The following is a 14,147-nucleotide window of genomic DNA, read 5'->3' on the forward strand; positions in this document are numbered from 1 at the left end:
CATAGATTGGGTGCTCAATGAATAGTTATTGAATGAATGAATGACTAAAATATAAACTAAAATTACTGGTTGGCTCCATGAAGAAAGACTTTCAGATAGTCTCCATCCATAGTGAGGCAATCAAGGGTTGATCATGTGACCAGTTATTAATCTTATTTTGTGTCCATATATAAGATTTTTAAATATATGTTTAATAGAAGTAAATAGCAAAATAAATTCATCATCACTAGCTAAATATTGACATATCTGTCATTGCCATTGAACATAGCTATTCATCACCAGGTAAAAATTACACATTTTAAACTGTAAGGTACAAAAGGGGTACAATTAAGTAATTTGTGAATTTAAAACATATCCAGGGTAGAATTTCATTGAAAACATAATAGGTGAATATATACTTTAAATTTTAAAAAATGAATATCTGGTCTTTCGGTTTAATCCTCTACCGGTTTATTGACTGTTAAACAAAATTGCCAATTTGTAACCTCAAAGGAAAACAAAGTGACCACAATTATGTACTGATAAGTAGATCTCTAGGAAAGAAATCAGAGATCCCCTAAGCAAAGCATCCATTGACCCTTTGGAAATTCTCTTTAAAACAGCATAAAGCATGTTATTAGCCTTTTGGTCACCAGGGGGCAGTGTTGTTTCAGACCAACACAATTCACACTATAGCTGTAGTAACTGTCCAGAAAGTACCAACCAGAATCCAACTGCCAGCTTCACACTGTTACTCCACAAACCCTCACAGTAACTTGTTTACAAGTGAATAGCTAAAGGCAGACAATATAGGATGAAGCGAAATGCTGAAAGAAGAGAAATGTTACCCAAATTATCTGAAATGCAACACATTTTGTTGATTGCTGTAAAGGTTAGTAAGAGACTAACAATTCTTTACTAATACATACCCTGGTACTTACCATGCTTATCAAGTCCAATTGGCTACAGCAAGCACTTCAGAGGGAGAAGTAAAAGTTTCAAAGAAGGCAAATATTTGTAAATGAAAATAAGAATAGTTTTTGATGTAACTGGAACAAGATAAGCTTTGCTTCGTTTGCTGTGCGAATGGTGAAATGGTCTTAAATTTTAAACATTGAATTACACTAGAATTTTACTAACTGCAGAAGGTATAAATTTGATAGCCACTTTCATCCAAGTGCTTTGGATAAAGCTTTGTCTAAGAATAACCTCAAATATTATTTTATTTTCAAATACTAGGCTAGAAAAATACTATCCCAAATACAGGTTTGAGATTAATTCAGAATAATAAGACAAAAGTTTGGAGAAGATTTTAGAATTAAATCATTTCACCCTTCCTAGCTGTTGTTCCCATTGTAAATGTGACATTTTAGTCAATAAAATGCAAAAGTGCAAAACATTTTTAAATAACAGCAAAACACAAAATGAAATTCATGTTGTGATTAATGCATGTTATTAGAATGGAATTTAAATTGCATTCTTGCTTTGCCTTCTTTAAAAAACATATAATGTTATAGTGATATGTTTTCAAACTCTCATACAGAATCAAGACCATCGAGAAAGCATGCAGAGGGACATATCCCATTCTTACCTCTTAACAGCAATTTAAAAGTTAAGAACACCCATACAGAACATCAGCTAAGCTAGGAAAGGCAAAACTGATTGGGCTTGTTCTGAAAGTCGATCTGTGTCCATCAGAATAATGGTCTTTATAGTGCTATACGATTAAGTCTAATTTCTTACATATGAGGAAAAATGAACTTTGCAATTATTTTTAAAAATCTTTTCATTTCTTAGCCAGTGTGAAAAGGCAAAAAACAAAACAAAAAACACAAGACTTTCCCAAGATTAGGGGGAAATGACCTCACTGTTAATATTCATCTGCTGAGAGCAGTTATGGGACCCCTGTCAGGAGTACATGCTTCAAATAAGATGGGACTTGAGAATTGCTGAGAGACTTCAGGAACATTCTTTAACTTCATGGGGCCTCAGTTACCCCACCTTTAAGGGGAATAGTAATAGCAATAGTACCTTGGAGGATTTCTGTGATAAAATGAGAAATGTTTGTGAGAAATACACAAAATATTGGCTTACTGAAAGATGTTACGAGGCAAGCAAGTATGCCTATTTTCATTCAATGTTTATTATTTCAAAGGCAAAGTTTCCATATAGATTAAGGCCTTCCTAACATCTAAATTTTACCTTTTCTAGTTCTTATTGTATGAAGATAAGGAGGATGGTTGGAGGCTTTGTGAGGAATACCTTTCTCCTCTGCTCCCCTCTCACTCCCATAGGCTGGTAGCAGCTGATTTCACTACCTCAGATACGCAAATTGATGCCACCTTCCTGTAGCCACTTTTGCCATAGCTGACTTATTTGTTGGGTGGTGGGGAGGGGAGCGGGCAGGATTAGGCGAGGGGTAGTAGTTGGGATTTATTGGTCTTGGAATTCAACCATCCGATGTATTTGTTTTCCTGTGTCTACTCCCTTAAGTCTGCAGGCACTGTCTAGTAATTTTATAGTTTTCAGCGGCACCCCAGGGGACAGGACACCTTGGCCTTTTTATAATCACTCTAGAGTCTCAAAGCAGAAAGGAAAAAAGTTAACGATCAGCTGTGCAAAGGCTTGTGGGGATTGCTTAAAGACAGCCGATTTTCACTTTACCGGAGTTACTAAAGGACTTCAGGACAAGGATCCCGTCCCTGCAGGAGCGTTTGTGGTTGAAGAAGCAGGCGAGCGAGCGCTCAGGTGCGCCTCGGCAGCTTGACTGGGGTCCGCAAGCCCGGTGCGACTTATTAGCTGCTTGCAGCCTACTGACACTCTGGCGGAGAACTGGAGGAGGCGCCCAGTGGGCCCTGGGTTCGGCCCAAAGGCGTTTCAGAGGAGCCGGTCTGGGGTTTCCCAACTCAGGCGATCAGGATAGGCAACAGCCAAGAGAGGCGCTCAGTTGCTTTGCACCCTCCTCCCACCTCGGTTCTGTCCACACCCACGGGCGCCCCGCCCCCTTGGCCTTATAGAGGGGACTCGGCACCTCGGCGCGCCTCGGAGCCAGAGGTTTCCCGGAGAGGAAGGCGCGGCTGCCTCCGGGGCCAGTGAGCCCTGGCGCCGCCGCGGCCGCGGTCCCAGTAGCGGCATAGGGCGGCGGCTGCGCCCCGCACCATGGAGGGCAGCCCAGCCACAGCCGCGGTAGCCGCCGACCTCCGCCGCAGCCCGCGCCGCGTCTGCCCCCTCCCGCTGCGGCTCTCTGGACGCTATCCCCTCCTCACCTCGAAGCCAACATGAAGGAGACCCGGGGCTACGGAGGGGGTGCCCCCTTCTGCACCCGCCTCAATCACTCATACACAGGCATGTGGGCGCCCGAGCGTTCCGCCGAGGCGCGGGGCAACCTCACGCGCCCTCCAGGATCCGGCGAGGATTGCGGATCGGTGTCCGTAGCCTTCCCGATCACCATGCTGCTCACCGGTTTCGTGGGCAACGCACTGGCCATGCTGCTAGTGTCGCGCAGCTACCGGCGCCGGGAGAGCAAGCGCAAGAAGTCGTTCCTGCTGTGCATCGGCTGGCTGGCGCTCACCGACCTGGTCGGGCAGCTTCTCACCACCCCGGTGGTCATCGTCGTGTACCTGTCCAAGCAGCGTTGGGAGCAGCTCGACCCGTCGGGGCGGCTCTGCACCTTCTTCGGACTGACCATGACTGTTTTCGGGCTCTCCTCGCTGTTCATCGCCAGCGCCATGGCCGTCGAGCGGGCGCTGGCCATCAGGGCGCCGCACTGGTACGCGAGCCACATGAAGACGCGTGCCACCCGCGCTGTGCTACTCGGCGTGTGGCTGGCCGTGCTCGCCTTCGCCCTGCTGCCGGTGCTGGGCGTGGGCCAGTACACCGTCCAGTGGCCCGGGACGTGGTGCTTCATCAGCACCGGGCGAGGGGGCAACGGGACTAGCTCTTCGCATAACTGGGGCAACCTTTTCTTCGCCTCTGCCTTTGCCTTCCTGGGGCTCTTGGCGCTGACAGTCACCTTTGCCTGCAACCTGGCCACCATTAAGGCCCTGGTGTCCCGCTGCCGGGCCAAGGCCACGGCATCTCAGTCCAGTGCCCAGTGGGGCCGCATCACGACCGAGACGGCCATTCAGCTCATGGGGATCATGTGCGTGCTGTCAGTCTGCTGGTCTCCGCTACTGGTAGGTAGTTCCAGGGTTGGGGAAAGTCAGGATGTGTGTGCGAGTAAGCGGGAACGTAAGGCTTTTCTAAGTGCTAAGTGGCAGCACCTGCAGGGGTGTGTTTGCAACCGCAGAACGCTGGGGTGTCCTCTCCTCCTATCCGCGCCGTCTTGGTTACAGCTTCAGAGTTGAGCTCCTCACTTAGCTGAGCGCCTTCGAAGAGCCAGGATTCGCATTACGCGCTGGTTATGAGCACATAGAGATCACAGGGCTGTTCACATTCTAATCGGGGAGGAGATAGGATATGTCACTGAAATGACACATATGCAGAGATAGAGGTTTGTCCTGGGTGCATCAAGAGCAGAATGGCTATGATAACTGCAGCCTGATACTGTGAGGGTTTTCTTTATTTCAAATACCTCTCTCACGTTAATGAGATTTTCAGTCTGCAACCCCAGACAGTCACAGCCCTCCTGCGACGTATGAGCAGCCTTCAAGGTTTATTTTTGATGATGTAGGAGAACGAAAGATGCGAGTTTCCTCCTCAGCCCTTCGGCATGGTGCTTGGCTCTCTAGGAGTGCCTGAACGATAGTCAGTGGGATCCGGAAACCCAGCAGGCCAGCATTTACTTACCCTTGTAGCAATCAAGCAGGGTTTGCTAATCCTGAGAGAGGAGGTAGAGGTTTCCCATGTCCTAGCTCCTCACACCAGAGCAATGCAAAGGAGCAAGGGATGTTTGCAAAGGCTCTTTGTCCAACACTTGACCTTACATGATATTTTTGAGGTTTTTTGTCTGTGTTACTTTTAGCTAGAAATGTCCATGTGTACGTGCTGTTTACTTATTCTTGAAGAATGGATGCTTACTTAGGCCCTGGGGAGTCTGGGCTAATAGATGTTGCAGAAAGAGCCATTTGCTCACTGTCACAAAGGTATAACCAACTATATGTATTACACAATTGTGAAAAACCTTTGAAACATGTGAATACAGTTTTTTTTTTCCTAGTTGTGGTAAAATATATTACATACAATTCAGTATTTTAACCATTATTGTGTGTACAGTTCAGTGGCATTAGGCATTAAGTACGTTGACTTTTTTGTGTGCCATATATACTTTTAAATCCCTTGCATTTGAAAATAGAAATGTAATTTCTTTCACCTGGTTTGGTAGATTGGAGCACAAACCTTGGCTCCAAATCAGTGACATGAGGGGACAAGGAGAGTTATGTTGAGACCTAACTGCCTACAAGTCGCTGTATGGTCACAGTTCTTTATTCCAGGAGTTGGAACTCAGGCTGGTGTCATCACTACGGCTTATCAAAACCAGCACCAGTTTTAGATATACAGTATTTACTTTTATGACTCAGGAATGGGGTGTACAGGAGGCCAACTAGGAAGGAAGAAAGAGTTCTAAATAGTAAACACTTTACTAAAGTGTGGTAATTAATATAACTTTAAAGAAAAAAGGGTATCTGAATTTTTCACAAGTGTCATTTGAGCCCCACATCGTTGAGTTTGCTGTATCACATGATTTATATCCTAGGGGAAAAAATGCAGTTAAATCAATTGAACAAAATACCCACACAGTTAATCAGACTTATAATTTACTGTTTGTGTATTTTGTTTTTAAGTCAAAGAGAAACCACGTAGTGTGGTTTTGATGTAGACACTTTAATTCTAGTACCATGAGTATGGTGGCCTCAGAAAGAAAGTAGGTCAATCTTGAAAACTGTAATTTAGGATGGCCAAACTCACTCTTTCAAGAAAGACTGTATTTGAAACTAGTCTTACTTAATTTTAATTTATTTTCATTCGGATAATACTAATTGATTTATAGCATTTTACTGCACACTTTATTAATTCAATTATACAAACATTAAACAAAATAAATTCAACATGTGATATCAAAAAGGAGATTTTTTTTTTTTCTATTTTTGGACACAGAGTCTCGCTCTGTCACCCAGACTGGAGTGCAGTGGTGACATCTCAGCTCTCTGCAGCCTCCACCTCCCAGGTGCAAATGATTCTCCTGCCTTAGCCTCTGGAGTCACTGGGATTACAGGTGCCCACCACCATACCCGGCTAATTTTTGTATTTTTAGTAGAGATGGGGTTTCACCATGTTGGCCAGGCTGGTCTCGAACTCCTGACCTGAGGTGATCCACCCGCCTCAGCCACCCAAAGTGCTGGGATTACAGGCATGAGCCACTGTGCCCAACCTAGGAGAAATTGGAACTTTTAAAAGAAAATGGTTCCATCAGCTGGGTGCGGTGGCTCATGCCTGTAATCCCAGCACTTTGGGAGGCCGAGGTGGCTGGATCATTTGAGGTCAGCAGTTCAAGACCATCCTGGCCAACATGGCCAAACCCCGCCTCTACTAAAAACGCAAAAATTAGCAGGGCATGGTGGCATGCGCCTGTAATCCCAGTTACTCAGGAGGCTGAGGCAGGAGAATTACTTAAGCTGGGGAGACAGAGGTTGCCGTGAGCCGAGATCGAGCCACTGCATTCCAGCACGGGTGACAGAGCAAGACTCCATCTCAAAAAAAAAAAAAAAAAAAAAAAATCTCCAAATATCTTCAAAAAGATTTACTGTACAAAGTTGGAATTATTTCAAAGAAAAGAAACTGACAAAGCTGCTTTCTTAATAGAGAATTGTAAGAACGAAAACACTAGAATTTAGTGGATTGAATTTTCAGCATATTAGTGTTTAAATGAGATTAACACTGTTTTTTCTAACTATGGGTATAGTATAGATTTCCTGTTAGCATATGTTAAGTTGGGTATAGGATACTGTTCTAATTGTCCAAACTTCGTACTTGAAAGGACGCTGAGTATATCCTGGATCATGACTATAACAAATATTCAGTTGTTACTGCAGGAAAACTTGGTAGGACAGAAATACCATAATAAGAAAATGTCCCAACTGCTACAAGTTCCCACTACATAAATACTTAAATAGAGGCTTATGTATCCTTAAATAAAAGCTTTGTTTCCTTTTTCTTTTTCTCAGAAACTTTGCAAAATACAATATAAAATGTGAAATTAAGAGAGTACAGTGGAAAACAATGTCACCATGATAGATGATCTACAGTTTTTAGTTACTGGTTATTGAAGACATCACATTGTCATTCTGTTGCAATCAGCCAGTTGATTCAGCAATGCAATCTATTTGACTTTTATCATTATTGTTTTATATTTTATGAATGATGCTCACCATAGCTCAGTTGTTTGACATGATAGCTAAATTTCCAGAAATGGGAATAACCTTAGGATTTTGTTCAAAGGAAGCTGTGAGTACATTTTGTACTTTTATAACTTGGCACTCCCAAACAGGTAGAATGTGGCTAATACTGTAAGCTATCTCAAAAACAGTAAATATAAAGCCAGCTATGAACATTGTGAAAAGTGAGGTATGAGCAACAGTTTCTCATCATCAATCTTGGAACTGGATAAAAGCAGCCTTAGAAACTTTTGCCTTTAATCTTGAACCGGTGAATTCCCTGCTCAGTATCCACAAATACAAACAGAGATTTTCAGTTCAAGAAGATTTTTTTTGTTTTAGTTAAGAATCACTGATATATTTTGACAAGTGAAATTTGCCTTTAATATGCCACATGTGGTAGATATGTATGGTGAATTATTTTCAGAAATGTTGTTTTGTAGCATATAAAAGTATTATTCAATTGCTAATCTCTTCTGCCACTAACTTTCTGCCATATTCAGGATGTTGTTTCAGAGAAAGTGATTAAACCTATGAATCCACATTATAGGAAAAATATTCTACAGTTTTTCTCTTTTGAAAAAGGTGTGTTGGCCGGGCGCGGTGGCTCAAGCCTGTAATCCCAGCACTTTGGGAGGCCGAGACGGGAGGATCACGAGGTCAGGAGATCGAGACCATCCTGGCTAACACAGTGAAACCCCGTCTCTACTAAAAAATACAAAAAACTAGCCGGGCGAGGTGGTGGGCGCCTGTAGTCCCAGCTACTCGGGAGGCTGAGGCAGGAGAATGGCGTAAACCCGGGAGGCGGAGCTGAGATCCGGCCACTGCACTCCAGCCTGGGCGACAGAGTAAGACTCCGTCTCAAAAAAAAAAAAAAAGAAAAGAAAAAGGTGTGAAGGTCAACAAAATATTCTATGATTGTAAAACTGATTATATTATAATCTGTTCAGAAAAGCAGAATTTACACATTTATGAGTGAAATATTTAAAGAACCCTAATCCAAGACAAGATGTAATTAATGCCTTTGGCTCTCAGAAAAAAAGTCAGTCTGAATTTGCCAGAGGAGATTTCCAGGAAGAGGTGAATTGGCATAACCTGACTTCATGACTTCATGACTGAGACCAACTGTGTCCGCAAACCCAGCCCAATGAGAACAAAGGGTGCACACTAGATCAATGGGAATTACGTTTTTAAAAATGTTCAAGAAAACAAATTTAGGTGGTTAGTCCCTGAATGACAAGATGAGGACTTCACTCTTTTGAGTTTATTAGAAAGAGCCAAGAATTAAACACTTCTTAAGCCATCACCTTTGAAGAAATTCACATGGTCTGAAGTTGTAATATAATTGTGAGTCACTGACCCTTCTCTTCTGAACAAGCTGTGAAGGTCAGCAACTAAAATATAAAAGTTTCCACAGGTTTAGTTTTCTGGGACTAACGCTCAGGAATATGTTACAGGCATCTGTAACAGACTATGATTCATCTGAGGGTGCAGAGGGGTGGTAGGTGAGGGATACTGGGTGCTAAGTTTCAGTTTTTAGTTCTGCCCTTGCATTGCAGTAAAGAAATGCAGGGAAGTCCCCCCTAAAACTCTTTACATCTGTGTAACACTTTTGCAACCTGCCAGTGTTCCACATTTATCTCATTCATGCCTCTCAATGCTAAGATCTACAACTGTAACATGTCAAATCCTTACTCTCTCATTTTTTCCAATTGCTTTACAAAAAGATAGGATGGAAGTTTGTATTTCAACTCCTGCCAGCTGTGCTTCTTGAGAAGCCATAGACAATCTCTCAAGTCTTCCTTTTCCCTAGAAAATTCCAACTTTCATAAAGATGGTAACCAATGAAGGAGCCTAATTTTGGAGGGGGGTTCCTCTTATATCTTGTCCCCTAAGTTTATGGCAACATTTTACTGTAAACATAGTACAGTCTCTGACCTACGATTTTTCAACCTCATGATGGTGTGAAAGGAATGCACATTCAGTAGAAACTATACTTGGAATTTGGAATGTCGATCTTTTATCGGGCTAGTGATATGCAGTATGATACTTTTTGGTGATGAATGCACAGGTCCCAGTCAGCCAGGCAAACACAAGGTAAGCAACCAATACTCTACAGTGGACTGTGTTGCCAGATGATTTTGCCCACTTGTAGGCTAATGTAAGTGTTCTGAGCATGTTTAAGGTAGGCAAGGCTAAGCTATGATGTTCAGTAGGTTAGGTGTATTAAACATATTAAATGCATCTTTGACCTTACAATATATTTAACTTACAACATTTTCAACTGACAATGAGTTTACCCAGATGTAACCCTGTTGTAAGTTGAGGAACATCTGTAATTGATTCTTATACAGAAATGACAGTTGGACGGCATATGACTGAGATACATACAACGTGGAATTTCTCTGTGAATTCCTGCACCATGCTCTCTTTACACAGAACACTTCTTTCTCCATTTTTCATTGCCACTTTACCCCTCAACCATTCAGCAATATCTGCCAAGCACCCACCTCTCTTGGATTGGCTAAGATCTCAAGTTAGAAGCCATTTTCTAGCGAAACCTTCCTTCATCCTCTCTAGGCCATGGTTGGGTGCCCTGACATTTTGATCTCATGATACCCCGCATTTCCCTGTCACAGTCTGAGTCACACTTCATTGGAGACATTGGTTTATTATCTTTCTGTTCTTTTAGTTCTGCCAAGGTCAAGTATAGTGTCTGTCTTGCACATTATTTTTTCCCTAGAAACTATCATAATTACTTGCCACATAAGGTCTGCCCAATATGTGCTTATTGACTGAATACATTTATTTTTCTTTTGAGACAGAGTCTTGCTGTTGCCCAGGCTGGAGTGCATTGGCACGATCTCAGGCTCACTGCAACTTCTGTCTCCTGGGTTCAAGTGATTCTTGTGCCTCAGCCTCCTGAGTAGCCGGGATTACAGGTGTGTGCCACCACTTGCCCAGCTAATTTTTGTATTTTTTTACTAGAGACAGGATTTCACCATGTTGGGCAGTTTGGTCTCAAACTCCTGTCCTCCTATGATCCGCCCGCCTCTGCCTCCCAAAGTGCTGTGGCATTACAGGCACTGCACGGGCCTTGACTGAATACTTCAGCAACCAAATCAGAAGACAGGGTCTGGCCCCATGTAGATAAGCAATTAGTTTTTGGCCTTAGACAATTCACTTGATACTTTCATGAACCCTCCCCTCCCTTCCTCTTTCTCTCTCTCTTTCTCTCTCTCTCTCTCTTTCTTTCTTTTTTCCTTCCTTCCTTCCTTCCTTCCTTCCTTCCTGCCTTCCTGCCTTCCTGCCTTCCTTCCTCCCTCCCTCCCTCCCTTTCTCCCCCTCTCCTCCCCTCGCCTTCCCTCCCCTCCCTCTCTCTTTTCCTTCCTTCCTTCCTTCCTTCCTTTCTCTCTCTCTCTCTCTCTCTCTTTCTTTCTTTCTTTTCTTTCTTTCTTTCTTTCTTTCTTTCTTTCTTTCTTTCTTTCTTTCTTTCTTTCTTTCTTTCTTTCTTTCTTTCTCTCTTTCGCTCTCTCTTTCTTTCTTTCTCTTGAAATAAAAATGCCTACCCAGCTCATTTCACAGCATTAGAATGAAAACCAACAAGATTAACATATGTGAAAATAATGGGGTAGTATACACTACTATGAAAATACTTTATTACTGAGTCCTTTTAGCAAGCTGGGAATATTCCTTCCATATGAGGAATACCACTGTGATGTTTTGCTGGATAGTAATATTGACTGTTGTGTTGAGATAGACCTTTCTCCTAGCAAACTGGAGAAAAGAGGCAAGTAGTGTTTCACAGCTTGATTAGTTAGAGTTCACTGGGAAAAACATGTGGTAGAGAATGCAACTTTCAAAAACAGAAAGAAAGAAAAATGGTAAACCAAGGGTGCCTAACTTTTTTTGTTTGTTTGTTTTTGAGACAGAGTCTCACTCTGTTCCCCAGGCTGGAATGCAGTTCTCGGCTCACTGCAAGCTCTGCCTCCCGGGTTCATTCCATTCTCCTGCCTCAGCCTCCTGAGTAACTGGGACTACAGGCGCCCGCCACCATGCCTGGCTACTTTTTTTGTATTTTTAGTAGAGACAGGGTTTCACCGTGTCAGCCAGGATGGTCTTGATCTCCTGACCTCGTGATCTGCCCACCTCAGCCTCCCAAAGTGCTGGGATTACAGGGTGCCTAAATTTTTATGAGGTATTGTAATTCATCCCTCCTTCCCTTCCCCTGCCACCATCTCTCCTCTGCATTCTCTCAGCCCTGTAATCTATTCCCTTTTACAGCTTCTAGTTAGCTCTCTCACTCCAAAACACACTGATCCCATTTCCCCTTTCCCTTACACCGGAGGGAGGAGTTAGTACCTTGTGTCCTGAAGACCTCTGTCACAGGTCTGGAATGCTCTTTTCTGCTCTGTGGCCCTGAGAAAGGGAGGACTCATCTGCAGTGAGCAGTTCCCCTCCCCACCTGAACAGTCACTCCTCTGTGTTGGAGTTAAATGTGGGTCTTGCTAGCACCCACAGCCTCCCGTGTGAGCTCTTTCCAGTCAGGGTCTTCTTCCTGTTATCCTATATGTGCACAGACCTGTTCTACGGAATCTTGAGTTGAACTAATTGTGCATCTAACTGTTGTCTAGGATTAAGTCATTCTGCAAATTTCTTGAGAGAGTCTCTCCCTCAGTTGTCTTCATCTTTTCACAGGCAGTTAGAAATGTTGGGGCTGAACAGATCCTCTGCTGCTGACTGACAGCCCAGAATTGAATTTACGCAAGTCTTAAATCAGACCAAAGTGTGTGAATCATAGAGTTGTAAACTGCTTCACACAGTTTGACCAGGTCCTGACAACACATTAATATTATTTGCAGCCTGCAAATAGCACAATATGTTATTTTCCTATCCAGCGGCCTTCCAAGATATTCTCTGGGACGACATTTTTAAGGAGGACATTTCAGTGACTCATGTGGGTGCTTACTTAAAATCCAAATATTATTTTAGTGAACTGATTTTATGATAGATATTTGAAGGATCATCAATCTAAAATGAAAAATTGTAGCAGAAATGAAAGAGGCTTGAGTATTCCCACTTTATATTAGAAAAAAGAAAACACCTACTAATTTAGGCGAAAGTTGTGCATTATAAATAAAAGATAAATTCTCCACCAAATACCTTTACTGTGTAAAAACTCTTGGTAATACAAAAACAAAAGGCCATGTTTGAACTGGAAGCCTATTTATTTCAAGCAATAATTGGTCCCCAAATATTAAGTGTAATTTAAAACATATACTTTCCACTAAGTTTTGTTATATCCTGAAAGTAAATTTGATTTGTATATCTTTTTGTCTCTCTTTCTGAATACATTATAAATGTCATTTTCTATGATTGAGAATATGCTGCTGTTGTGATTCATAAAAATTTGGAAAAAAGAAGTATGTGATTAATGTTGAAAAAGATGAAAGAATGATTGTAAAAGATTAGATTCATTCTAAGAAATTCACAAGACAGTGAAGTGGAGCACTGATTACTGTTTGATGTATGAAATTTCACTGGAAATGTCCTGCTACCAACAACCTTATTTGGGTCAGAGCTTCTGGCAGATCACACACTTGCGTATTTCCCCAAATAGAAGAATGCCTCAGCAGCCAGCTCCTCAGCCACAGAGTAGCATCAGTGATTAAGTGACCCCTGACTTGTGAGGACTCCTCTCTGCTTCATAAGAAGAACAGAAGAAAGTTATTAAAGAAGCAAGTGAGTGCCACAGAGAGAACAAGGCACTAGATGGCAAGAGACCCGGATCTGGTCATGGCCTTGCCATGTGATCTAAGTCACTTTATCTTGCCGGACTTCCCTTTTCTAATCGGTAAGATAAAACGATTAACGACTCTAATCTTCCTTTCAGTTCTCACTTCCTGTAGCTCTAAGTAGATTAAATGGTCCCTATTGGACATACTATTTCAGATATTTGGGGGGAAATACCTAAAGACTTATTAGGAAGAAGCAGAGAAATGTATGCAAATGGACAAAATAGATCACACATTCTTTTATCCAATGAGTCTATAAATATTTATTGAGAGCTTGTTATGTGCCTGCCACTCTCATCACTCTGGCAATGTGGTGGTGGCCAGCACTGATTCATTTAGCTATACAGGTTAAATAGTTACGTTGCTCAAGAGAGTGCTATTCACGTTATATTGTAAGATAATGACAATCTTTGGAGTTGAGCAGTAGGCAATCTGTGCAGCTCTAGGTGGTAGCCTCGAGGGTAAACCAAATGGAATGCTGTCTTCCTTCACGTAGCTTCCAGTCTATTAAGGTAGACAGGCAGTAGATAATCAGTCATTCCAATAAGCAAATTTAACTAGTCTGATGGGTCTTACTGTGGTTGCCCTTACTACCACACATGAGATTGGCCTCATGTGGGCAGGACAGTGCTGGTCCACTGCAGCATGATGGCCCTAATGGAACATGCTTGGCCCCAAATGTACTGGGTCTGTGCTTGGACTCCATAATTAGGGAGCACATTAATTCACACCTATGACTCCAGCCGTAATGCTCAGCTGCAGTTCTCCAGAGCACAAACACTGCTAGAGCGAGTACATGGACTCAAAGGGCTGCTGACCTCAGGCCACATGCTGCTCTAGAATCAGCCTTACCTCTTGGGTCATTAGGCTCTGGCTGGTACTCAGATTATCTCCTGACAAATGTGTCTTTCCCTTTCTTTTATTTTTTATTTTTAATTAATTTATTTTATTTTGAGATAGGGTCTTGCTCTGTTGCCCAGGCTGTAGTACAGCGATGTGA

The 14,147-nt window shown here is 42.6% G+C and overlaps 1 protein-coding gene across 6 annotated transcripts in view; it reads left to right on the forward strand.

The window, feature by feature from the left end:
• Positions 1 to 1,741: 1,741 nt before the first annotated feature.
• Positions 1,742 to 14,147, forward strand: part of PTGER3 (prostaglandin E receptor 3) — a 220,083-nt gene continuing 207,677 nt past the window's right edge. For 5 of the 6 annotated variants that reach the window (XR_003722202.2, XM_077954110.1, XM_015142564.3 and 2 more), the window contains exon 1: positions 1,742 to 4,154. Coding sequence is in view for 5 of the 6 variants with exons in the window: in XM_077954110.1 (XP_077810236.1) it covers positions 3,258 to 4,154 (897 nt within the window). In the remaining variant the exon portion in view is untranslated. Of the gene's footprint in view, positions 4,155 to 10,177; positions 10,295 to 11,284; positions 12,805 to 14,147 lie in introns of those variants that run through there. The other variant, XM_077954134.1, reaches the window with a different exon arrangement.

The sequence above is a fragment of the Macaca mulatta genome, chromosome 1 (assembly GCF_049350105.2).
Source record: "Macaca mulatta isolate MMU2019108-1 chromosome 1, T2T-MMU8v2.0, whole genome shotgun sequence".
Classification (NCBI taxonomy): domain Eukaryota; kingdom Metazoa; phylum Chordata; class Mammalia; order Primates; family Cercopithecidae; genus Macaca; species Macaca mulatta.